The following is a 22,983-nucleotide window of genomic DNA, read 5'->3' as shown; positions in this document are numbered from 1 at the left end:
GATATAATAAAAATTGATCACTTGTGGCTAATTAATTAAGTAAAATTAAAACTATATTAAAAATATTATTAATTTAAAAAACTAAAAAATATAAAAAATATTAAACTCAAAGCCACAAAAAAATTAATGAAAAGTCGCGGATACGTATTTCGGAAACAATGTTACATTGCCCACCCCGTCGGGGTGTCAATATGTGTTTAGCGTTTTTAATGGTAACATTGTTTCCGAAATACGTATCCGCGACTTTTCATTAATTTTTTTGTGGCTTTGAGTTTAATATTTTTTAGTTTATTACTGATTTGATCTTTAATATGTTAAAAATAATCAGTCCAAATTTTCAATTTTAACCTATTTTTTTGGTTCTTTAAAGTTGATGAAAAATTTTTGATAAAGATTTATGAAAGTTTATAGTAAAATAAATTGAATATATTACCATAACTTTTAGCTCAATTACAAGTTTAAAATTGACATCTAGGCCAGTCAACAAAGGAAAAATTGCGGAAAAAATTTTGTTTTTTTAAAAGTTGAATTAAAATATGTATAATGACATACTAATAGTCCTCAAGATTGGAATTGAGCTTTTTTTTTAAAGCCTCGCAAAAGTTCAAAAATATGAGCTTTCTTAATTTTCTCAAAAAAAAATATTTAACTTACAAAAAAAAGTTTCGCACAAAAGTTGTTTAAAAGACAATTATAAATAAAAATATAATCTTATATTTTTTCATTTAAACAAATATTTTTCGAGTTACATTACATTTAATATGAGTAATAAAATTTATATTCCATTTTTTTCATTTTACGGTTACTTTTTATCATGTTATACTTACATTAGACACAATGTTATAAATGCATATGTGTGTATGTGTGAGTTTATTTATTTATTGTATCATTAAAGTGTAGTGTATATTGAGATACAACCGATAGAGTAGGTAATTGATTTGACGCTATATTATTTAAACCCAACTAAACGCTAAATTGTACATTCCGAAACAACAATCATATTATGTCAATTGCCACCGGAATTTCTGGTAATATTTTTCTTTTTCTTTGCCTTAATCCCAACTACTTGGGGTCGGCCACCCTTATCCTAAGCTTCCACTTGACACGATCTCCCACATGTCTACGCTCACATCAGCTGTCCTCATATCGCACTCAATAGCATCCCTCCATCTCTTTTTTGGTCTTCCTCTATCTCTTCTTCCTTCAACATCCTTCCCTATAACTGTTCTTACAGCTTTCGATTCTTCTTTCCTCATACCATGACTAAACAATCTAAGTCTATTTTCTGTCATCTTATCCACGATTGACGCAACACTTATACTTCCTCTTATATGCTCGTTTCTTATCCTATCATCTCTAGTCACTCCACTCATCCAACTAAGCATTCTCATCTCTGCTACACTTATTCTCTGCTCTACTTTCTTATCAACCGCCCAACACTATTAACCATACATCATAGCTGGCCTCACAATTTCATACTAAATTTAAAAACTATAATTAGTATTTATTCATATATTATATTTTAAAATCAAAGAACTACTAATCAGGATATAATTAAAGAAATAAGAGTTCATGTTGCTTTTAAAATATTTCACCAATTTCTCTAAAGGAAACACTATCTACAGATTTGCATCGAAGCGTTTCTTATGATAGTGATTTTAATCACTGTCAGATATCATCTATACTTGTCCCATCTATGCCTCGTCCACACTGTGCCTCGACCCCACTGTGCTACCGTTTTTTTTTATAGATGAATAGGCAAATGGAAATGCGCGACCGTGAATCGTCTAATAATAAAAATAGTCATAAATGTATTAGAAATATAAATTGAAAAATACACAACAAATTGGCGACAAATTCATTGATTATTTATAAATCGATGGATGGATATTTGAGAAAATGAATATTGAAGTCAATCGAGGCATGTAGTAAGAGCGACAAACTTAAATAATCGAATGAACAATATTAAAATATCATAAATATACAGTACAGTGAATATACTGCATGAGAAAACGTAACTCCGGCGACCAAATGGTAAGACGGAAAATATCTCTGAGTGACTCAATAGTCTGTCAGTTGTGTTCTTTCGTGTCCCACGGTTTAGAAATAAGTTTATAAGCAAACTGGCAACGTTGCTTTCATAAGGCTGTATAATTAAAAGGGACAGAACGCTTATGAATTCCATACGTTCCCAGTTGCTTATTAACTAACATTTTATTTGAATTTGTCGCCGTTTTTAAAATATTTGTTGCATCTGCTGGAAACGGTTGTTTGAATTTATCGCTCAAATAAACTAAAATTGTTGTTATTAATAGACCGTCCGGTTGAATTATTTTTTTATTTGTTATTTATCGCCCATTAATATAGTAAATAAATTGCATTTATAAAACATATGTGGTTTATAATGTCGGATTATTCAATTTTTGGTACAAATTATTCAAGCACCACTTTTATTACATTAAAGTAATTATTTTTTTGGCAGAAATATTTGTTATATTAAATAGGAGTTTTAAAATTTTTTTTTAATTTTATTGAAGACAAATATGGGTTGTAATTCTAATCAAATAATTCAATTTTTTATTATTTAATTAAGTTTTTTATTTATTCTATTTATAAATGAAGGATGTAAAATTTTAATTTGTTTTAAGTCTGCATCATTTAATATCTACAATAAAAATCCACCTCCCTAAAATTATTAAAAGCTTAGTTTTAATTTTATATAAGTATGCCAAATTTTGAGTCATTCCAATAATTGAATAAGTCGATTGGATTGGATTGGGTGTAATAATAATTTTTCATTATTTTTATAAATTATAAATGCATATAATTTATAACCTTGAATATTATATATTTAATTACTGCTCATAAATAGACATTTTAATGATCAGTCAATAAAAGTCGTAGTTATGATAACATATTAAAATTTTTTGATTAATTTTTTTCACTAGATTTTACTTCGTAGATAAAACATCAAATGATTTTTATTCGTTATTCTTATACCATTTTTAAAGAATACACCATGATTAATATGTTGCGATAAATTCATTTACTGAACATGTCTTAAAATATTAAGCTGGTTACACACGAAACGGTTTAGCCACTGGCAGTCGCGAATAGAATACCGCTTTACTAAAAAGCTTGTCTGTGCCTAGTTTTCACACGCGAGCGGTTTTATACCTGTATTTATTTTTGGCGCTAAATAAGATTCTAAATAGGTTAAATAAGAAAAAAAATATTTATCTAATAGTTCATAATAACATCTTGATCGAGTAATAAAACTAAAAAAGCTTTGATATAGGGACACAGCTCTCATGATGAATATTATCAACGTTTTTCATCTACTCCCATACTAAAATCTTTGGACCGTTGCTGTATTTTATTAGTATAATAATACTAAAACAACCTAAAGCCGCGATAATGATTACGTTTTGATTAACTATATATTGATAAAGGGTGCCATGTAAAACTGACACAAAATAAATGTAAGCCACACAATTTTTCAAGATTGAAAATTGACGTAGAGACGGTTATTCTCACTAATAAACAAATATTACACACAAAAAAGGAAACAAGAATAATGCACGAGATCTATAATTAATTAACCAGTTTCCAAAAGCGTAATTGGTTGACGTCGTGCGGAAAAAAATAATCGATATTCGAACGACGCATGTCATAAAATAAATTGGTTATCATTGCAATAATGTTCAAACTAAGAACTTGACATCGGTCAATATGGATCTAGACCTTTTATACCGAGCCTTGAGACTGCTAAGAACATCTAGTTTGGTCCAACACATGTGAGATTTTATTACACTCAACATGACAAAAATAATTATAGGATGGACGAAAATAATATTTTCAGCTGATTTACCAAAAGTCAATGAGCAAATGTGCCAAGAGATCAAATAGAATAAATTATATTAATATATTTAAATATGTCATTTAAGTTATTTTTAAAAAAACCTCGTGACAATACACGAATAGAGGAATCAATGAAATGGACGAAAATAAAGAAAAACGGGAATGCTGTACAAAGTTACCAAATTATATAATCATGATGTCCAGGCCGTAGCAAACAAATTAAATCTTCATCTATGGCTCGATCGCCAGGGCCAAAAGTAAAAGTTAGGCAGCCATGAGATGTTCAATATACGCAAATAATAAGTAGATGGTTAGAGACAAATTCGACGACCGGCCAAAACACATTTTGAACAAAATGGCCAGACCACTTGACGGCGACGACACACATGGACCGGAAGGGGAAACAAACGCCGACATCAGTGCATGCCTCGTTGACAGACATCTGGGACCGGTTGAATTATTAACAGTACTGAAGTGGTCAGCTGGGCGTTTTGTTATCACAATGATAATTTGTTATGAACGATTGTACAACGGATAAAATCATAGATCTTATAAACATGGATAGGACTTTCGTATCTTGTGTTTTCGCGGTCCTGANTCGTACCTTGTGTTTTCGCGGTCCTGAACTGATAAGAAATTGAGGCCGTTTGTTTACATTTCAATTATGATAAGAGCATAATATACTGTTTTAGCTTCGATGCGAAGCTGGAAAGTATTAATTTTACTATGATGTGTTTTTTTTGTGTCTGTTACCACTCTTTCTCAGCTCTCACCGAACTGATTTCTTTCAACGATACGTCAAAAGATCACAAATCGTATCTAGTCGAAAACATTACCCTCAATAAATGAAAAAATTTTCCTTGTTCCCCATAAATGGGGGAAATCTCCAAAAAAATTACAAATTTAAAAATCGCTAATTTTCGAAATTTTTTCAATTTTTTTTACTTAAAACCGCCATAACTTTTTTATAAATGACCAAATCAATATAATTTTTTTTTTATATAGATACGAGAGGTACTTACCTATTATTTTGTATATTTTTTTTGTAAATCTGATCCTTTACCTGCCTACAGGGGGGGATTCAAAATGACAACTTTTTCACAAAAAATTTACTTTTTCAACTTAACTTTTGAAAGTGTACCGGAAATACTGACACTTTTATATATATTTTAAATTAAAGCTAATGTAATATACTTTTTTATACAAAAAAAATTTTGTACTTTATTTTATCTTCAAGATGAAAATGACTACCAAATGCTATTTTTGTGTTAAAATTCTCGATTTTATTTTTTACATTTTTAACTTTATAATGCTATAACTTATTGAAAAGTGTATGGATCAATACAATGTTTTTATGAGAAATAATATTTATATCCCTTTTTCATTGGACATACTTTATCTTAATCAGAATATTAAGCATCAGAATATTATAGCAGATTATGTAGTTTGACAGAAATTAAGAATCTCACAAAACCAAGTCCTGATGTTGAGATAATCTGTAATGTAACAGAAAAAATATTTAAACAGTACACTAATCAAATCCATTCAAAAAATCCATACAATTTTTTTTTAATTAAAGTTAAAACTGAACTATATAGAAGTTTTAACATATTTTCTAAAGTAACTTGTGGAGATGATAATCACCGCAAATCAATTTTTTTTGCGCTCGAACCAAAATTCACGGTAACACGAATTGGAGTTTAGCGAAACTGTAAATCGAAACTGGAGTTTTTCGTCACGCGCATAAGTTGGACTTTGAACCGTGTGACTTTCTATCGTCCGTGTTTCGGTCGTTCTATCGATATTATTCACATCATTGCGCTCTCGTTATGTAATCAACCTGTTGATCACAATCAATTGACACATTGTCATCGTTTCATCTGATCTCGATTTATAAAAAGTGATTATTACCATAAGTTTTTTATATAAATATGTAATTTATATAGTTCATACATATATAGAATAATAATAATTCATATATAATTTATAAATAGTATTTTTTTTTTATAATCATGCCCGTTTTTTGACCACAGAATTTATTTTTTTATTTTTTCTAAACATGGTAAACCGGTGTGTTTTGTGCTACACCACCGTCGCCGACGGTGTCAGTTTACATAAGTATGTACACGTTAATTAATTGTTTTCGATTCGACGTCTCCTTCAGTCTGATGGACATTTGCGTTCGTAGGTTTCTGAGGGATACCCAAACGGCCGATTCCTGGCTACAGTTTGTTGTGGCTTGCGGCCGTAATCCGTCGGACGTAAATGTCCGCAATGCGTTTTTGTGTTACCGGCATTTTCTGCCCAGCGGCTACGTTAGCAGTACTGTGTGCAGGGTGCTCAACTGGAACGCCGTACCGTCTGTAAGTAATTGTCATAATAGTTAACAGTAATCGCTACAATTGTCTTCGATGATCTTGCTTTACCCTTTAAGATCAATGTCACGGAGCAACATAATGAGGCCGACTTAATAAATTTGTATAATTAATTTCATTAAGAATCGTAGTAACGGTTACGGAATGTGACGGTATTAATTCGTTCACTTTTTTTAATATTTCTTACAACGCGTGTATATGTATGTATACGTTGTAAGCAGAGGTGTCGTGGAGCGTATACGCGAGTATACGGCGTATACCCACTGTTTTCTTATTAGTGCATATACGTATTTATAAAATAGTTAAAGAGTATAGACTAAAGGATAAAATAAAAAGTAACACGTGGGTATCGAATATAGGTACGTTTGTCATAAAACACAAATTTTGAATAACTCTTATCAGTTTGTTTAATCTCTACAGTCATACCACATATAAACATATATTTAAAGTTATAAACACACAAATATGGCTCGAGACTATTATCATTTTAAAAATAGAATATAAATGTAAAACAAAACACTGTCAAAGTGTATAAATAAATATCAATAAAATAAATAGGATAATGTTTATCATTTCACGACAATTTTATTGACATTTGACAAAATTTAAAACATCGACCAGAAATTAACGATATAGCACATACTAAGTTGAAACTGAAAGTTATTGGGTTAACCTATAGCTGTTGAAATTGGTAATTTGTATTTTTCCGTAATAAACCGTTTACCAACCAATCTAGTATTTAATATATTACCTATAATGAATTAAGATAGTACTAACATGTACCTATTCACGTTTATTTCATTTATGATTTAACGATTTGAAAACAATAATTGTAAGATTATTTTATTACTGCATAAAGTTTATTGTTTATTTATAAAAAATATAACAGTATCTAATAATACACATATCGATTATATGACTATGAAATTTAATTTATGTAAGAACTTAGAAGTGTCAGTAAAAATATTCGAGTAATAGTTTGGAAGGAGCTAGGCCGTATCTGGGAGGGTTAAGAGTTTTAGTTGCATTATGTAATAATTAGAAAATACATATTTTTAACACAGTTAAAACATCACAATATTTGTATTCCGTCCCCCAAAACTATGTTATAGTTAAGGCCTTTGAAAAGTAGTGTGGGGGTGAAATTCCCCACGTTTCCTCATTTAGGTTTTTAACTTATCTATTGATCAAATTACGACTATATCACTGTTGATAATGTATAAAATTAAAAGTTCAACAAAATAATTGTGAAATATTGTATGTAGAAAATATAAATTGCAATGGGGGGGGGCGAAGCCCCCCACGTTATTATCTATTCATAATATAGGCGTATACCCATAAACATTTTTAGGACTACACCACTGGTTGTAAGTATCGCGTACACAACACGTCAGGTTCCGTACCCGAGTTATCCTGAATTGTAACAATTGAAGTTGGCACCGTGTAGATTGAAATTGTTCGCGCGGTGGACATTGATGTTGGTAATGCTGGACCGTTCGGAGGAAACGTCGTCGCTGGCGGTGTCGTTGCCAGTGGAAACGATTTGGTGAACATTATACGCATAATAATAATAATAAATTTACTTCATGAATTCTTTGCACTATTTCTCATTGAACATGTGCAGGTTATATATTTCGACGTATAACTCTTCTTCTACGACCTCTCCAAGCCATTTGTGGTACTCGTGGGACATTAACTGTCAATTCTAAAAATAGTTATAACAATAAATATAAGTTAATAAATGTTCAAATATACTTACTTTCTTGTTGTATTTTTTCCCGGTGTTCTTTTATTGCGTTCCCAAGAAGATTATTAATATTAGTAATAAAGTTATCCATAGATAGACATAGAGTTTTGGTTTGAACTGAAGTTCGACAAAGAGGACACACATTACTTTCTCTCAACCAAGTATTTAAACAAATTTCACAAAATGTATGGCTGCAATTAATTGTACACGCCTAAAAAAAAAAACAAATTTACATATTAAATTTTATATAAAATATTCATTTTCACAATTTATGACTAAATTTTATTTATTTCCCAATGATAATGAGATATTCAAAATCATTTTTTTAATCTAATTTATGGATGCGTAAAATTCAAGTTTTCTTGAACTAACATTTTGTCGTAATATGCACAATGCTCTGCATTACGCATCTTACATTTATCAATATTTAATATTTAATTAATAATATAATTATATTCAATATATCAATATTTAATACCAATTGTATACAAACAAATAATTAATTTATCTGTCATAACATATACACATTTGTACACTAGCTATTACATATGTATATACATGTTAAATGATTATTGTATACTATGCATCTTATCTTAAAATAATTATCATGTTATGTTCAAATTTTATACAATAAACTGAAAATCACTAAAAGCGCTGACGGCAACAAACCATGATGGGGGTAATTAAAAATAATATAACTCTACAACCCCGATAGAACCTCGTTGCTCCTGAATTGACACAATCCCCAAATATCCAACATTGGTCAAATAAAATACCCCAAACAACAACATTTTTGCTTATTTTTGTATTACTACAATTTTGAGATAAAATATGTTTTATTTAAACTTCAAACCCAAGTTCTAAAATAAAATAATTTTGCTGGTATAATTATGAAGTATGTGATTTTTTTTCAGTCTCTTAGAAGCTAATTTATCAAAAACAAAATTTAAAAACTTATTTAAATTTTGGATAAAAAAAGTTACTAAATTATAAAATAATAATATATAGACAATGACATAGTAATATTTTTCATTTTACCTAAATTGCATTTTATTTTCATAAACAAACAAATTTACTTTAAAATGTGACACATCATGGTAAAGTAATGTAAATGTAAGTAAATGAAGTAATTGTAAAATCGTTTTTTATCTTAGAAAATTAAGCAAATTTTATTTTAAATTGAAAATTTGTGTCTTCCTATGTTTAGCAATCATATTAATTGTTAGTTCAAAATAAAAATATGTACATTTACCTAAAGAAAAGCATTTTAAATTTCTTTACTAGATTTTACTATATGAATTTAACAATTGATTTTTAAACACATTTATTTACTTTTTTAACTAATAAAAAAAAATTTTCATCAGAAATTATTTTTTTAATTAAAATATTTTAGCTTTAATTTTCAGAAATTTTATTTATAATTCTAGAACTAGAAAGTTCAAAAAGTTTTCAGATCTCTACTATCACTTTATCACTATTATTTAACAATCTTAAAATTGATTAAAAAGTATTCCCTAATGCATTTTTTAACCAAAGTAACATAATAAATTTGTTAAGAACTTTTAACACGATGACGTGTTATATTTACACTATTAATGGATTTAAATGTAAAAATAATACCTTAACCATTAATTCATTACAAATTGAACATTGAAAATCACTTTCTAGATCATTATGAACCTTTTCTTTGATCGTTTCTTCAATTTTTGATATTTGATCTAGAAAAAAAATTCAAACAAAAAAATTAACTTCTCAAAAAAAAAAAAAAGATAATAATTAAAGTATGTTGAAGCTATTAAATGACTTAACAAAGTTTAACTTAAAAATTTTATCTAGAAAATAGAATTACAAATGATAATAATTTGATAAATACCTCTTTTTAATGTAATTTAACATTAGCCTTAATACAATTGAAAGTTTAGGAAAAGTAAGATAAATTAATTTTTTCAAAAATGTCTTAAATCCATAGGTGTTTTATTTTTTAATTAATATTTTTTCTTATCAAAATATTTAATATAAGTAATAAGATTTATTTATTTTTAAAACGTGATGAAGATGTTTCTAAAATATTTATAAAAATCAATTAAGACCACACATGACAATGCATTATAAATTATATTTTTCTTAGAGATTTGAATTATAATTGTTATAATATAAAAAAATGTAATGTTTTATAAACAAAAATGTATGTTTATATGTAACTGCTTTTGATAATTACTTAATAATCAATGACCATATGGACATGATATTGTTACCAATGTTTCTAATGTTTAATTTAATACAATAGTAATATATAAGCCCAAAATTAATTTTAACCCCATTACGTGAACTCCATCCAAAAAATAAATAAATGGAGTTCATAGGTTATTCACTTATATATTTTATACAGGTAAATAAGTCAGGTAAATAGATTAAGACATAGTATATTTCATGTTATATACTAAGAATATCATGCGACTTTGCTTAAACAAGTGTAAAATTAAATAAAGTAAGTTAATATATAATCACCTTGTTGTATTTTTAAAGTATTTTCGTAATATAATTCTTTTTTGTTAATTCATTATTAGCGAGTTTATTTTTAGTATAAGTTATGTAATGTATAATTATGTAAAACTTAAAACAATTATTCTTTCCAAAACTTATAAAATATATAGTAAAACAGTAATGAACATAAATTAATCGTGATTAAAATGAATAGTTTTTGTTAGTTTTGCTCTTGTTTTAATGCGTTCATTTCTTTAACTAACTTCGTGATACATTCTAACATCTAAATACTTCAACACTATTAAATTTATCATATTGTTTTTGTGGTCATTTTCAAACCAAGCATCATCGAGTATCTGATAGAATTAAATAAATTATGATTTATAAATGTAATATATGAATAAATATATATATATCTTATTATATAATAGAACAAGGAAAAAAAATCTTTTCTGGAATAATTACTTAGCGTGCTCGGAATTTCAAAATTTTTTTTTTCAACGAAAGTACTCGGTCACCAGACTCCGGGAAAATTATTGGCGAAGGTCGGAAAATTTTTGCCGCTAGCCCGCGAGCGTTTTAAAATTTCGACCGTTATCAAGAAAAACGCTCGCTGACGCCAGCGTTTTACGACTTAAGGTTTGAAATTTTCATCAGACCCGCCCAATGACATTCCTGAGATGTGATAAAAAAATCAATTCAATCCGTTCATTTTTCACCGTTTTACGAGCTTTTTTTTTTTTTAAGTCCACGTGCATGGTTGTATTATGCGCAGTGATTCATTTCTGCTGATATGTATTATGAAACTTAATTATATGGTGTATTATGTATTATTATTAGGACACTATGTTGCATTTGCCCTATTTTTATCAAGGAATGTTATATGTTATATATAAATTTCATGACGTTATAATTATTTAAGTTTGTACTTTCATTATAAGAACAGTACTAAGTACAGAGTTAATAATTTTCTTTTTTCTCATATATGATGTATGAGACTATGAGTTTATCTTTTGAATTGGGGTTCATCTATGATAACTATGATGTTCAACGTTAAATCGCAGTTACCAATATATTTATCAAAATTAAATTTTTATTTTTATTTTTAATATTAATTTAATTTTAATATTAATTTAAATTTAAATTTAGAGTGTGCCACTTATAATAACCTGCTAAATTTTTTTTTAATTATTCTATAATATAAACAATTATTATAATAAGATTATTAATAATTTTTGTGTATAACAAGGGTGTATTTAAGAGAGATTGGCCCTTCCTTGAACAAGCGCTATCAATATTTTTTTAGGCAACTTCTAATATATAAGGACCTAATGTCCTTTTTTTCATCATTACTTTAATTTTAGCAAAAAAATTTCTATAACATGTTTAACAAAGTAAAAAATATTAAATTTCCTCCCAAAATAATTTTTGAATAGGCCTAAAGGGAATACCTCATTAAGAGGCTTCAACCTTATACCCAATACATTTTACTATATTCTCTTTTTGAATTTTCCTGATTTTAATAATAACATTTTTAGATATAGTTTTCTATAGTTTTCACTGATTCTGAAGTAATATTTTTTCTAAAAAACACTTATCGTGCCCGGCGTAGCCGGGTACTTCTACCGGAATCAGTGGCCTACTTATGATGATGGCCCGAAGAGGCTTACGCGCCTCTTATATTATTTCTAAATATAAATATATAAATATTATTTCTCATAAAAATTGTATTGATCCATACACTTTTCAATAAGTTATAGCATTATAAAATTAAAAATGTAAAATATTGAGAATTTTCACACAAAAATAACATTCGGTAGCCATTTTCACTGTAAAGACAAAATAAAGTCCGAAATTTTTGAAAAAGTTATAGCAGTTTTAAGTAAAAAAAATTGAAAAAGTTTCGAAAATTAGCGATTTTAAAAAAATTTTTGGAGGTTTTCCCTATTTACGGGGAACGAGGGAAATTCTTTAAATTTTTGAAGGTAATGTCTTCGACTAGATACGATTTGTGATCTTTTGGCGTATCGTTGAAAGAAATCGGTTCGGTGAGAGCTAAGAAAAAGTGGTAAAAGACACAAAAAAAAAACACATAGTAAAATATCATTTATACTTGTCTCAATTATACCACGTCCATACTATGCCGTGATCTCCCTGTGTTGGGTTTTTTTTTAAATATTGAGATTGGTTATAACAGATTGACCAAAATGTACTAAATATTTATTTACTGTAATCATGTGCATATTTTTATTAAAAGCAGTGTATCTACAAATACTAGTTTAAAAGACTCCACTGTACTACCGTTTTTTTTATATATTATATAATCTTTTTAAAATACTAAAGACATATTATATATTATGCTATAATTTTATATGGCTATATTCAGTGCTCGAATTGGCCAAAAATAAGTAGGGGAGCTCAACTTAACAATTTGAAAACTGCGTCCCTAGCATTTTGAAGACTTTTTTTTTTTTTTACTCATTACTTTATTTAGTATTTATTAATAAATTATATTTCATTATCATACTATTTAAAAAAAAAAAAAGAGGTGGTATTTTCCACCGTCCTCATAAAAAAAAGTAGTTGGGGTGCGCAAAAAAATTTAAAAAAAACTATAGGAGCTACGTCCCCCTGCGTACCCTCCCCCCCCAATTCGAGCACTGGCTATATTTATAAATTTGATAAACATGATGATTTCACTATAATAATTAATTATTACAGTATATTACACTTTATTATTTTAGTGCATAACATATTTCAGTGGTCGGAGGTTGTTGTCACGCGAACACGCCGCAACGTATGGGCAAATGCATATACGTCATTAGTTATTATACAGTATCTTGGAATTATTTGGAAGTTCTCGTTAGTAGCGAATGATCCGTGTTTAAGAATATCTCTAACTTTCTATCTATATGTAATTAATTTTTTAATACAATGTGATATATTTCAATTATTATTTTTTATTAAACTTTATTGATTATTTATTATTTGTATTAAATATAATACTGTTACTATAGAAACTAAAAATGAAGTGATTTATGTAAAACATCCAACAATGAAATTAAGTTGGACGTTTTGTCTTTTTTACATGAGTAGTATTTATTGAAATCGATATAATATACAACTTCTTGTATAGTACTCAAGTTAAATTTTTAAATTAAATAATTTTTCTCTGAGACTTACTTTTATAATACATACATTTGTGTTGCTGTATGAACTAAATAACCAATTGAAGAATTAAGTACTTTAAAAGGGGGACTCTAACGTATTATATTATTATTAGACATATTAATATTTTCAAATAATAAACATTTTGAGCTTTCCTTTAAAAATAATAATTCAGACAAATTATTGTTTTTTATCTTTGGGAATTCTTTAATTTATATTTTAATCTTTAGGGTAGTATTTAAGATTTTGGCATGGGGTGCCCACATAAATATTGTACGCCTCCAATTTTTTTTAGAATTGTCCTTTAAATAATACTATTAAAAAAAATGTTAAGTACACATTTCTATTCCCATAATCTTTCGTCAAAATTATGAAGATAATCTTAAATTTAAAAATATCATACGTATCATAACAATCATTATTAGAATAACAAAAATTATTTTTTATTAATGGTATGTTGATAATTTTGTATATTTCGCTCTTTAATTTTTTTAATTTGAGATTAGCCCCTTTTGGGAGGGCTATTGCTTCTCTTAACCACCTTATAAGTATCTGTTGATCCTACACTTATGTAACATTCATTTGTTCTATAAAAATTGTCTATAATAATAATTTAATAATATTTATTATTATCATTATCAATATCATTGACTTTAACATAACTTTTAATTCTTTATTTTATGTTGAACATTAAACATTTTTTTGTTAAATATAAATGATAAAACAAATATTAGATATATAAATAAAATTTTGAACACATATTGAGTTAAAAACAATTAAAATATATGTATAATATTTTAATACATGATGGGAAAATACATTTTTGTGAAATTATTGTCATTTATAGTATACATATATTTATATATAACATGTCTAATTAAATTTGATTTTATATTATAGTGTTAGTTGATCATAAAATAATGGAAAAAATTACAATAAAAATAAAATATTTAATATTAAAATATACTCTTTCATTGTTATAAAATAATTTATTTATAAAAGTCTAGTATAATAATTTATGCTTAAAAATAAAAGTTAGGCCATTATAATAAAACTAATAGACTATTACTTATTTTTCACTTATTTTATCCTTATACGCAATTATAATTATTTTACAAAATAATTTTTTGGACAGAATTTGTTTACTAAAGTATGGACGGAATTTAACTTAATTAAAAAAAAATTGTTGAATCACCATATGTCATTTTATATGTTGTACAAAATATAAAAAGTTACATACAAAAATTGATATACTAAAGAACCTATAAAATTTTTAGGCTTAAGTCTAATTTATAATAGTTAAAATTTAACTTATTTTGTAAACTTATATAATAAAGGTCTATAATTAAATATTACATGATTTAAAGTTAATTTATAATACATAAAAACTATACTGTCTTAATAAAATAAAACGAAGTTCAAATAGAAATATTAATATAAAATCCTGCTAAAAAAATTATGGATCCTAGTAAAACAACTAAATTTGACTTTATTTCACTGCTTCCCATCTAAAAATTATTATTAATTTAATTAAGTACAATTACATTAAAATAATAATATTAATTAAAAAAAATTAAAAATCAAATATTTTCTACAAAAAAAAAAAATTCTTAAAGATTAGACAATTATTTTAACATGACAATGAACTATAACTTACTGTTATATAATAATTGCAACGATCTCCAAGACAACACTCAGCACATTTCCAATCTTGGTACCATAGATATGTGCAGTAAGGTATTGTTTTTGCTTTTACAGCTTCACAAGTAGCACGAGTAGCACATCGTTTGGATACATAGTATTGTTTTATACCTCCTTCTACCCAATAAGGAGGAGCTGAAAATATTTATTAATAATTCAATTAAGAATGAATATCAACCACAAGATACTTTCAAGGATCACTGGAATGACAACCCTGCAGACTCTAGTAATTAAGTGAGGACGGAAACACACACCATTAATCATACAGCCAGTCACTCCAAATTAAAATTGAAATTTTTGGGACTGGTAGGCATAGACTACCTGCTTCCAACCAGCTAACAGACCTCTCCAGCTCTACATGGCAAATGGGAGAGACTTGTCAACAAGATAGAATATGGAAAGGTAATGTTGACATTTTGGAACCTGTATGGCACCAGGTAAATCATAAAGTATATAGCCTAACAACAGTTCCAAGCTCTGCTGTGATGGACATTTCTCAGCTTTTTGTGGATTTCTTTGGCTTTAAAACCAGCAAAAAAATGAAAGTGAAGCCAACAAACAGAATTTTAGAGTTACAAGACAAACTGGTATTATTGCTGACTAAACTGATAAGAAGGTATAAAATTATTTTGTAAAAACAGGGAACTAATTAAAGGAATCCTGAACTAATATAAGTAAAAATAGCAAAGCTCTATAGAATTAATAGCACAGTAAACTTTAGTAAAAAAATAATTATTATCATGGAATTCTGTACGGGATGCATATGATAGACTATTAGACCTGAGTGCATGAACAGTGACTATGCCCTTTTAATAACCAAAACTAAATTAAGAATGAACACTATTATTATATAAAATTTTCATATCTTACATCCCCAGCTTATTTCTGATAAACACATGTCTTCTTCAGGCTCACACGTTTTTATTGTATTTAAGCATTTTTCATGATTTTGATCTTGGTTAGTACATACATAACATTCCAATGATTCACCTAATCAATTTATAAATTCATTACATTTTTAGTAAATAATAACATACAGAGTAATTGATTTATTATTATTACTACAATAAATTTTTCCTAAAATAATAATTAACATTTGCATGGGGGCTGTAAAAGTTTGAGTCTCCATAAAAACATTTAGGGGAAGGGGAGAGATAAAGAAATATACTAGAAAAGCTTTCTATCAAATTATTTATAAAAATTAATGAAAAAAGTATGGTCTTATAACTCTTTTAAGTCGTTAAAAATTTTTTAAGTTCATCCCATACCCCCTCCAAGGGTTACTAATTTTTTTTTAATAGCAATATATACATTTAACTACAAATATTACAAACCAAAACATCAGAAAAAATCTAACAAAGAAAATTATTGGGAGATAACTTTTGAACCAGTGGTTAAGTAATTATAAATATTTTGCATACCTGTGTTGGAGAACCCAGTTTTTGTAAGAAAATATTTAAAAAATAGCTATTTTGAAATTTTGAAAAAATTAAAAACTAAAAAACATTATTTTTTATAATAAAAATAATGACACATTAAACCATAATAGCTACATTTAATATCATATCTAAGTTTAAGAAACCAAGGCATAAACTAAAAATTGAGCCCCTTAAAAAGTATTGCTTGATGCATTTGTTATTTTCATTTAAAACGATATATTTTACACAATGATCAATATATTAAAATAAAACATACCACAACTTATGTTAAATTACAATATATATAAAAACATATAGTAAAATAAATACCTTCTAGTCTCTCTTATTAAACCGAAATAAAGCTCATTTTGAAAAAAAAAATAGTCAGAAATAGCTGATATATAATTTTTCAAACACTCAAAAAATGTAAAAATGTAAAAATCTCAAGGCAATGCACCTCATGTACCCTCGGTAAATCTGGCACTGGCTACAGTACCTGTGATTTCTTATTAAACTTGTTGCAAGTTAAAATGCGTTGATTTTTGGCGTTTTATGGTAAAATTAATGTATAAAAAATTAATAGAAAATTACAAATGAAGATTTTTACTTACAAAATTGAACAGCAATAAAAATTAAAAAAAGCGAGGAAAGTATTTTATACATGATATTTAAAATAATTTATAATTATAGAAAAATGATTCTTAAAAATTGTATTTGAGATAATTAAATTGAACAACTGCAGTTAAATTATGTTTTAATTTACTTAGATAATTTTTTTAAAAAACACTATCACACCCATATTTATAAGTATGAAGTTATAACCATTCATTATTCTATGGAACATAGTAAGCCTAGATGTATATATACATTTTGTTAACAGCTATGTTAAATTGAATCACTTATTATGATTAATTATAATTACTCTTTAAATAATTAAAATGAGTTTAAACTTCAATTACCAATCCAAAATGAATTTCTTTTCATTGGAGTCTAGATAAAATGACAATATTTTCTTGAATTATACATGTTATACAAAAAATATTCAAAAAATATTCAAAAAAAGAAAATTCATGTTTTTGTTTTAGTTGAAAAATGTATCACATTAATAAAAAATACTGAAAATTAAAATTTTATCAGTTGATTATTTTGTATAATATTCAGGCATAGATTTAAATTTTTTAATAGAAGTCACCAAATCATCAAACAACTTTACGACAGTTTTGTGCCTAAGGAAACTGTACATAACTATATTTTTACTGCTGTCATTATACAGAATGTTTAACTTATACTTTAAGGGACTTCATCCCTTCGTAACGTAAAAGTTACAACACTTAAAGTTTATTCATCCGATTATTTGAATTTATCGCTCTTACTACCTGGCTCAATAGACTTCAGTATTCATTTTCCCAAATATCTGTACATCTTTTTAAAAATAATCAATGAATTTGTTGCCGTTTTTTAATTTTAAATTCCATCTGCTGACAACGGTTGTTTAAATTGGTTATTCAAATATAGTATAGTGAACTAAAATTGTTGCTATTAATAGAAATCATATCTAGTCGAAGACATTACCCTCAAAAAATCAAAAATTTTTCCTTGTTTTCCGTAAAGGAGGCATATCTCAAAAAAAAAATACAAATTTATAAATCTGTAATTTTCGAAATTTTTTCAAGTTTTTTTACTGAAAACTGTCATAACTTTTTGAAATATAGATGAATATAATCAATTTATTTTTATAGATACATTAGGTATTTATTTGGTATATATATTTTTTTAATATGACCCTTCAACTGCCCATGGGGGGGTTTCTAAATGTCAACATCTTCATAAAAAGTAAACTTTTTCAACATAACTTTTGAAATTGTTTCAGAAATTCTGACACTTTTATATATATCTTTGATTGATTTTTTTAGTTAAAGTAAATCATTAAAATTAATTAAGTTCTAAATATTTAAATTGTATAATCTTTTTAAACACCAAAAGTTACTTGTAAATGATTACTGTGGTTTCTATTTAAATGATCTATTACAATAAAATACAAAATAAATTTTGAGTTTTTCTGGTAAAATTACAGTAAATAGTATCTATAAATTTTTCTATTTAATGATATAAATTTCAAACTTGAAGTTAAGCTTAAAGTCATGGTAACAAATTCAACTTTTTTTTTTGTAATAAACATTAAAAAAATCAACTTTAAAAGACCAAAAAAATAGGTGAAAAATAATATTTTGTACTGATTATTTTTAACATATTAAAAATCAAAATCAGTAATAATTTAAAAATATTTTTTTTTGTTTTTAATTATTCTTTTATATGTAAATACTCATTTTTTAATAATTAGTAATAATATCAAAACTTAGAAGTGATAGAAAAAGTCTAATTTCAGATTTGAAAATAGTGCGAAAAGTTGATATAGAAAAGTAAATTTTTGATTTCGATGATAGTTCCTTAAAGATCAATGTATTTATTCATAAGTAAAAAAAAAAAATTTATTATAAAGTATTGCATAAACATTTAATTTTTATACATGTTTGTTATAAAAGTGACAAAATATACTACTTTATCATTTTTTATTATTTCTTCGTAAAAATTACAATATTAAATAAAAATATTAATATCACACTATATTTAATTGCTATAATAAATGTTTATTGTATTAGTATACAATTAAGGAAATAGGAGTTGATGTTGCTTTTGTTTGAAATGGTCCATAGCTACAAGTATATTTTATCTGATAGTTATATTGTATCAGTAACAGCAATTACTATAGATATAGTAAACTGACTATCATTAATGAACATTGATATTAATATTAGCAACGGGGTAATTAGTAATAATCTGATCATTTATGATTATTTATGTATTTTAATCGTAAGAGATAATCAATACCAATCATTATAAAATAATAATAATCTGTAGTTTCTACTATTTTTTTAAATTTCCCATAAATTTTACTTTAAAAGGTGCAACTTATTATATTTTACTTAGAAAATAAACCGAATTGCTTCACAAATAATATGTGTTTTTCTTAATATAGCTGTTAGGATTTTTTCCCGTTCAGACGTAATGAACTGAAAGATTTTTGACATGGTGATATTTTTATATTAATTAAAATATTAAAAATAAAATCAAAGTGTTAATGAATTAATTGTTTAACATAAATTTTATTATGCTAATTAAATTCGTCAAAACTATTTTTATTATATGAAATATCCAATATGATAAAAATTTAATATTAATAAATCAACTAGAATTGATCACATGTAACTATTATTACTTAAAAATTCAGATATGGACTATTCCGGATTACTTTATCAGCTCTAGCATTAAGATTAATTTTATTCGTTTATTAATGTTTTTTTTTATTGTTTATATCTTATAATTTATAAGTATAAATTCCCAGTAAAACGTGTAAATGATCAAAATAATGACGTGAGCATAGCCTGACAACAGCATTTTATAGAAACTTTAATGCGCTATAGCTTTTTAACTATTTTTGAAAAACATTTTATTTTACCATATTCGTAATAAGTGTAAAAAAATAAATCGATTAAAAAAAATCGTCTTTAAGCTAAACTGCATTTACAACTTTTTTTAGTTTTGCATTTAGCTATAAAATTAAAAAATTGGTTTCTTATATTTTTTGTATATATTACATGCATATTTATGCGCATGTTTCCCAATATTTTTTGCATAAAAATCTGGACCTTGTATTCAAGAATTATTTAATCCGTTAAATTTTTGTTTCAATTAATATTTGTTCCAACACATTTTAGGGACAACTATTAATTGGAACAAAAGTTACCCACCCAAATTAATTTATATCTATTAATGCAATTAATGTCCTTATCAGTTTTTAAAAAAATATTTTACTTATTAGAAATGTAAGTATTAAAAATTAGGTCGTTGTTGATTTTTTTAAATTAAAAATTTCTTTTTTAGGGTAATTTTATCAACTTTTTCGATTTCGTTTATAATAATAATACTATATTTTTTAGAAATTATCTTGTTTTAATATTTTTTTGTTATTAATTATTCAATGTCGTCATCTAAATACAAAAACTATGATGTATGTGCTGATTGCAGCGGTCCAGGTATTTTTTTATAATTTTTTTTTCTTGGTTTAATTTTAGATTTAATATTTATACTTGATGTTTTTTTATTTAACATAACTATATAAAATATATAACTATATGAAATAACTTATCATAAAGTTAAAACTTTAATTGTTCAATAACTAGACAAGTCACTCTACAAAACCAAGTGAAATAAAATTAACTGATAAATTTTACTAATGTAATCACACAATCTTTATTTTTGAAGAAATTTTAGATTTTATGCTATATTCTAAGTATATTTTTCTATGCCACAAAAAAAATGTTTTTGCAATAGTTTTAGATTTCAACATTTGTTAAAAAAAAATTGTAAACTATTGAGTTAGTCAAATATTATAGATATTATAGATATCACATTTAATATGCCTGGTATATGTATATGTATACCTATATGTATAATTATATATTTTTTTTTTGTATAAAGATCCTACTTGGGTGATTGTTAATCGTGGATTATTTATTTGTGATGAATGCTGTAGTATACACCGTAGTTTAGGCCGTCATATTTCACAAATCAAAAGTTTAAACGCAGAATGGTGTTCTTCTACTCTAAGTGTAAGCAAGTTGAATAATATTTTAAAATTTATTAATTATAATTTTGTATTATTATTTTTTAATAGATGGTAAAGACTTTACATCAAGCTAATATTAATACTCTTTGGGAACATGCTTTAAGTGATAGTAAAAATCATAAGAAAAAACCTACTCCTAAAGATCCAATGTACAATAATTACTAAATAATTTCCTTATCCTTTTAAATTTTAACTTTTTTTGTTTATTTAGTAATATTAAGGAAGATTTTATTCGTACTAAACACCGACAACAAGCATTTATTTTAAAGAGTAGTGATACAAAGGAAGATTTAAATCAACAATTACATTCCAGTGTTCGAACAGCAAATTTAGAAACAAGTCTTAGAATATTAGCTCAAGGTGCTGATGCAAATTATTATCATCCTGTAAGTTTATAATATCAAACAATTCTTCTATCATTATACAGGGTGATTGATTAACTATGCCTCACAAATTATCTCTGTAAATATAAGTTATCTTTTTTTTTTTTTATGAAATATATTTTTATCTTGGGCTACTCAGTGAGTAAAATTACAGTTTTATGATCATCCCTTATGCTTTGAATCAGTATCAACTTTCAATTTTCAAGTGGTAACCCTATTTTTTTTTTATATATATATATATAATAAGATTAGATTTAGTTAAAAACAATTTTTTTTTATTTTATTCAATTAGCAGTGAGCTATGATTCATTAAAGTTTAGAGGACATGAGTATTACTCACATTGATTTATTAAAGACGCGCAAATTTTATGGGTCGTAAACCAATAACCGAGAATAATAGTATATCAATAATTTTTATTGGTACACTAAATATTTATGTTACTGTATTTACCTGACTACTGTTTTATTTGTTAAAGTAGTGGTATTGACGAGGATGTAAGACACAGAATTAAGTGCGAGTGGTTGAAGTGGAGAGAAGCGTCTGGTGTCTTATGCGATAAAAGAATTCCAATGAGGCTCAAAGGTAAATTCTACAAGACTGTAATAAGGCCAGCTATGATGTATGATTAAGAGTGTTGGGCGGTTGATAAGAAAGTAGAGCAGAGAATGAGTGCAGCAGAGATGAGAATGCTTAGATGGATGAGTGGAGTGACTAGAAAAGATAGAATAAGGAACGAGCATATAAGAGGGATGCTATTGAATGCTATTTGAGGACAGCTGATGTGATCGTAGATGATGTGGGAGATTGTGTCAAGTGGAAGTTTAGGATAAAGGTGGCCGACCCCAAGTAATTGAGATTAAGGCGAGGAAGAAGAAGAAGAAGAAGAAGATGAATAATATAAAAAACTGGGTTGCTATTTGAAAAACTAAGTTGATATTGACAAATATAACAAATAAAATAATTAAATATATGATAACACTAATATTTAAAAAAAAAAAAATTGTGAGGTATAGTTAGTCAATCACTCTGTATATAAAAAAAATTACAAAATGAATTTTTTTTAATTACATTAAATAAAACTTATTTTTAATCAATTGAAGTATTATTAATATTGTAAATGTGGTTAGGCAAATTATTAGAATTTTTTTTTTTTTTTTT

General features: G+C 26.2%; 3 protein-coding genes and 1 long non-coding RNA gene across 7 annotated transcripts in view; 2 read left to right on the top strand and 2 right to left on the bottom strand.

The window, feature by feature from the left end:
- Window positions 1-5,301: 5,301 nt before the first annotated feature.
- LOC126900265 (uncharacterized) lies at window positions 5,302-14,210 on the top strand. Of its 2 annotated transcripts, none has more exons than XR_007702825.1 (3): window positions 5,302-5,979; window positions 6,050-6,224; window positions 13,229-14,210. It is a non-coding gene; the product is annotated as an uncharacterized LOC126900265 (long non-coding RNA). The 2 variants fall into 2 exon arrangements; XR_007702824.1 differs by having other exon boundaries at window positions 13,212-14,210.
- LOC126900263 (E3 ubiquitin-protein ligase RNF8-like) lies at window positions 7,525-10,313 on the bottom strand. 3 transcript variants are annotated; one of them, XM_050675854.1, is made up of 4 exons: window positions 10,202-10,313; window positions 9,604-9,701; window positions 7,996-8,194; window positions 7,525-7,941 (listed from the first exon to the last, which is right to left on the bottom strand). In XM_050675854.1, the coding sequence occupies exons 2-4, from the start codon at window positions 9,610-9,612 to the stop codon at window positions 7,862-7,864; spliced, it is 288 nt and encodes a 95-aa protein (XP_050531811.1). In that variant the 5' UTR covers window positions 9,613-9,701; window positions 10,202-10,313; the 3' UTR covers window positions 7,525-7,861. The 3 variants fall into 3 exon arrangements, with proteins under 3 accessions (XP_050531811.1, XP_050531813.1, XP_050531812.1); XM_050675856.1 differs by lacking the exon at window positions 10,202-10,313 and adding an exon at window positions 9,857-9,876; XM_050675855.1 differs by lacking the exon at window positions 10,202-10,313 and having other exon boundaries at window positions 9,604-9,784.
- A 730-nt stretch (window positions 14,211-14,940) lies between the features above and the next one.
- LOC126900262 (uncharacterized) lies at window positions 14,941-17,525 on the bottom strand. Its single transcript, XM_050675853.1, has 4 exons — window positions 17,366-17,525; window positions 16,207-16,326; window positions 15,293-15,471; window positions 14,941-15,143 (listed from the first exon to the last, which is right to left on the bottom strand). Exons 1-4 carry the CDS (start codon window positions 17,415-17,417, stop codon window positions 15,054-15,056), a joined length of 441 nt encoding a protein of 146 aa, XP_050531810.1. The 5' UTR covers window positions 17,418-17,525; the 3' UTR covers window positions 14,941-15,053.
- A 3,092-nt stretch (window positions 17,526-20,617) lies between these two features.
- Window positions 20,618-22,983, top strand: part of LOC126901048 (ARF GTPase-activating protein GIT2) — a 7,836-nt gene continuing 5,470 nt past the window's right edge. The window contains exons 1-4 of the mRNA XM_050677177.1: window positions 20,618-20,848; window positions 21,294-21,424; window positions 21,490-21,590; window positions 21,653-21,827. Coding sequence (XP_050533134.1) covers window positions 20,794-20,848; window positions 21,294-21,424; window positions 21,490-21,590; window positions 21,653-21,827 — 462 coding nt within the window. The 5' untranslated portion in view covers window positions 20,618-20,793. The remainder of the gene's footprint in view (window positions 20,849-21,293; window positions 21,425-21,489; window positions 21,591-21,652; window positions 21,828-22,983) is intronic.

This window comes from Daktulosphaira vitifoliae, unplaced genomic scaffold, assembly GCF_025091365.1.
Source record: "Daktulosphaira vitifoliae isolate Bord-2020 unplaced genomic scaffold, ASM2509136v1 Scaffold_3, whole genome shotgun sequence".
NCBI lineage: Eukaryota > Metazoa > Arthropoda > Insecta > Hemiptera > Phylloxeridae > Daktulosphaira > Daktulosphaira vitifoliae.
This window is presented reverse-complemented; position numbering and strand designations above follow the sequence as displayed.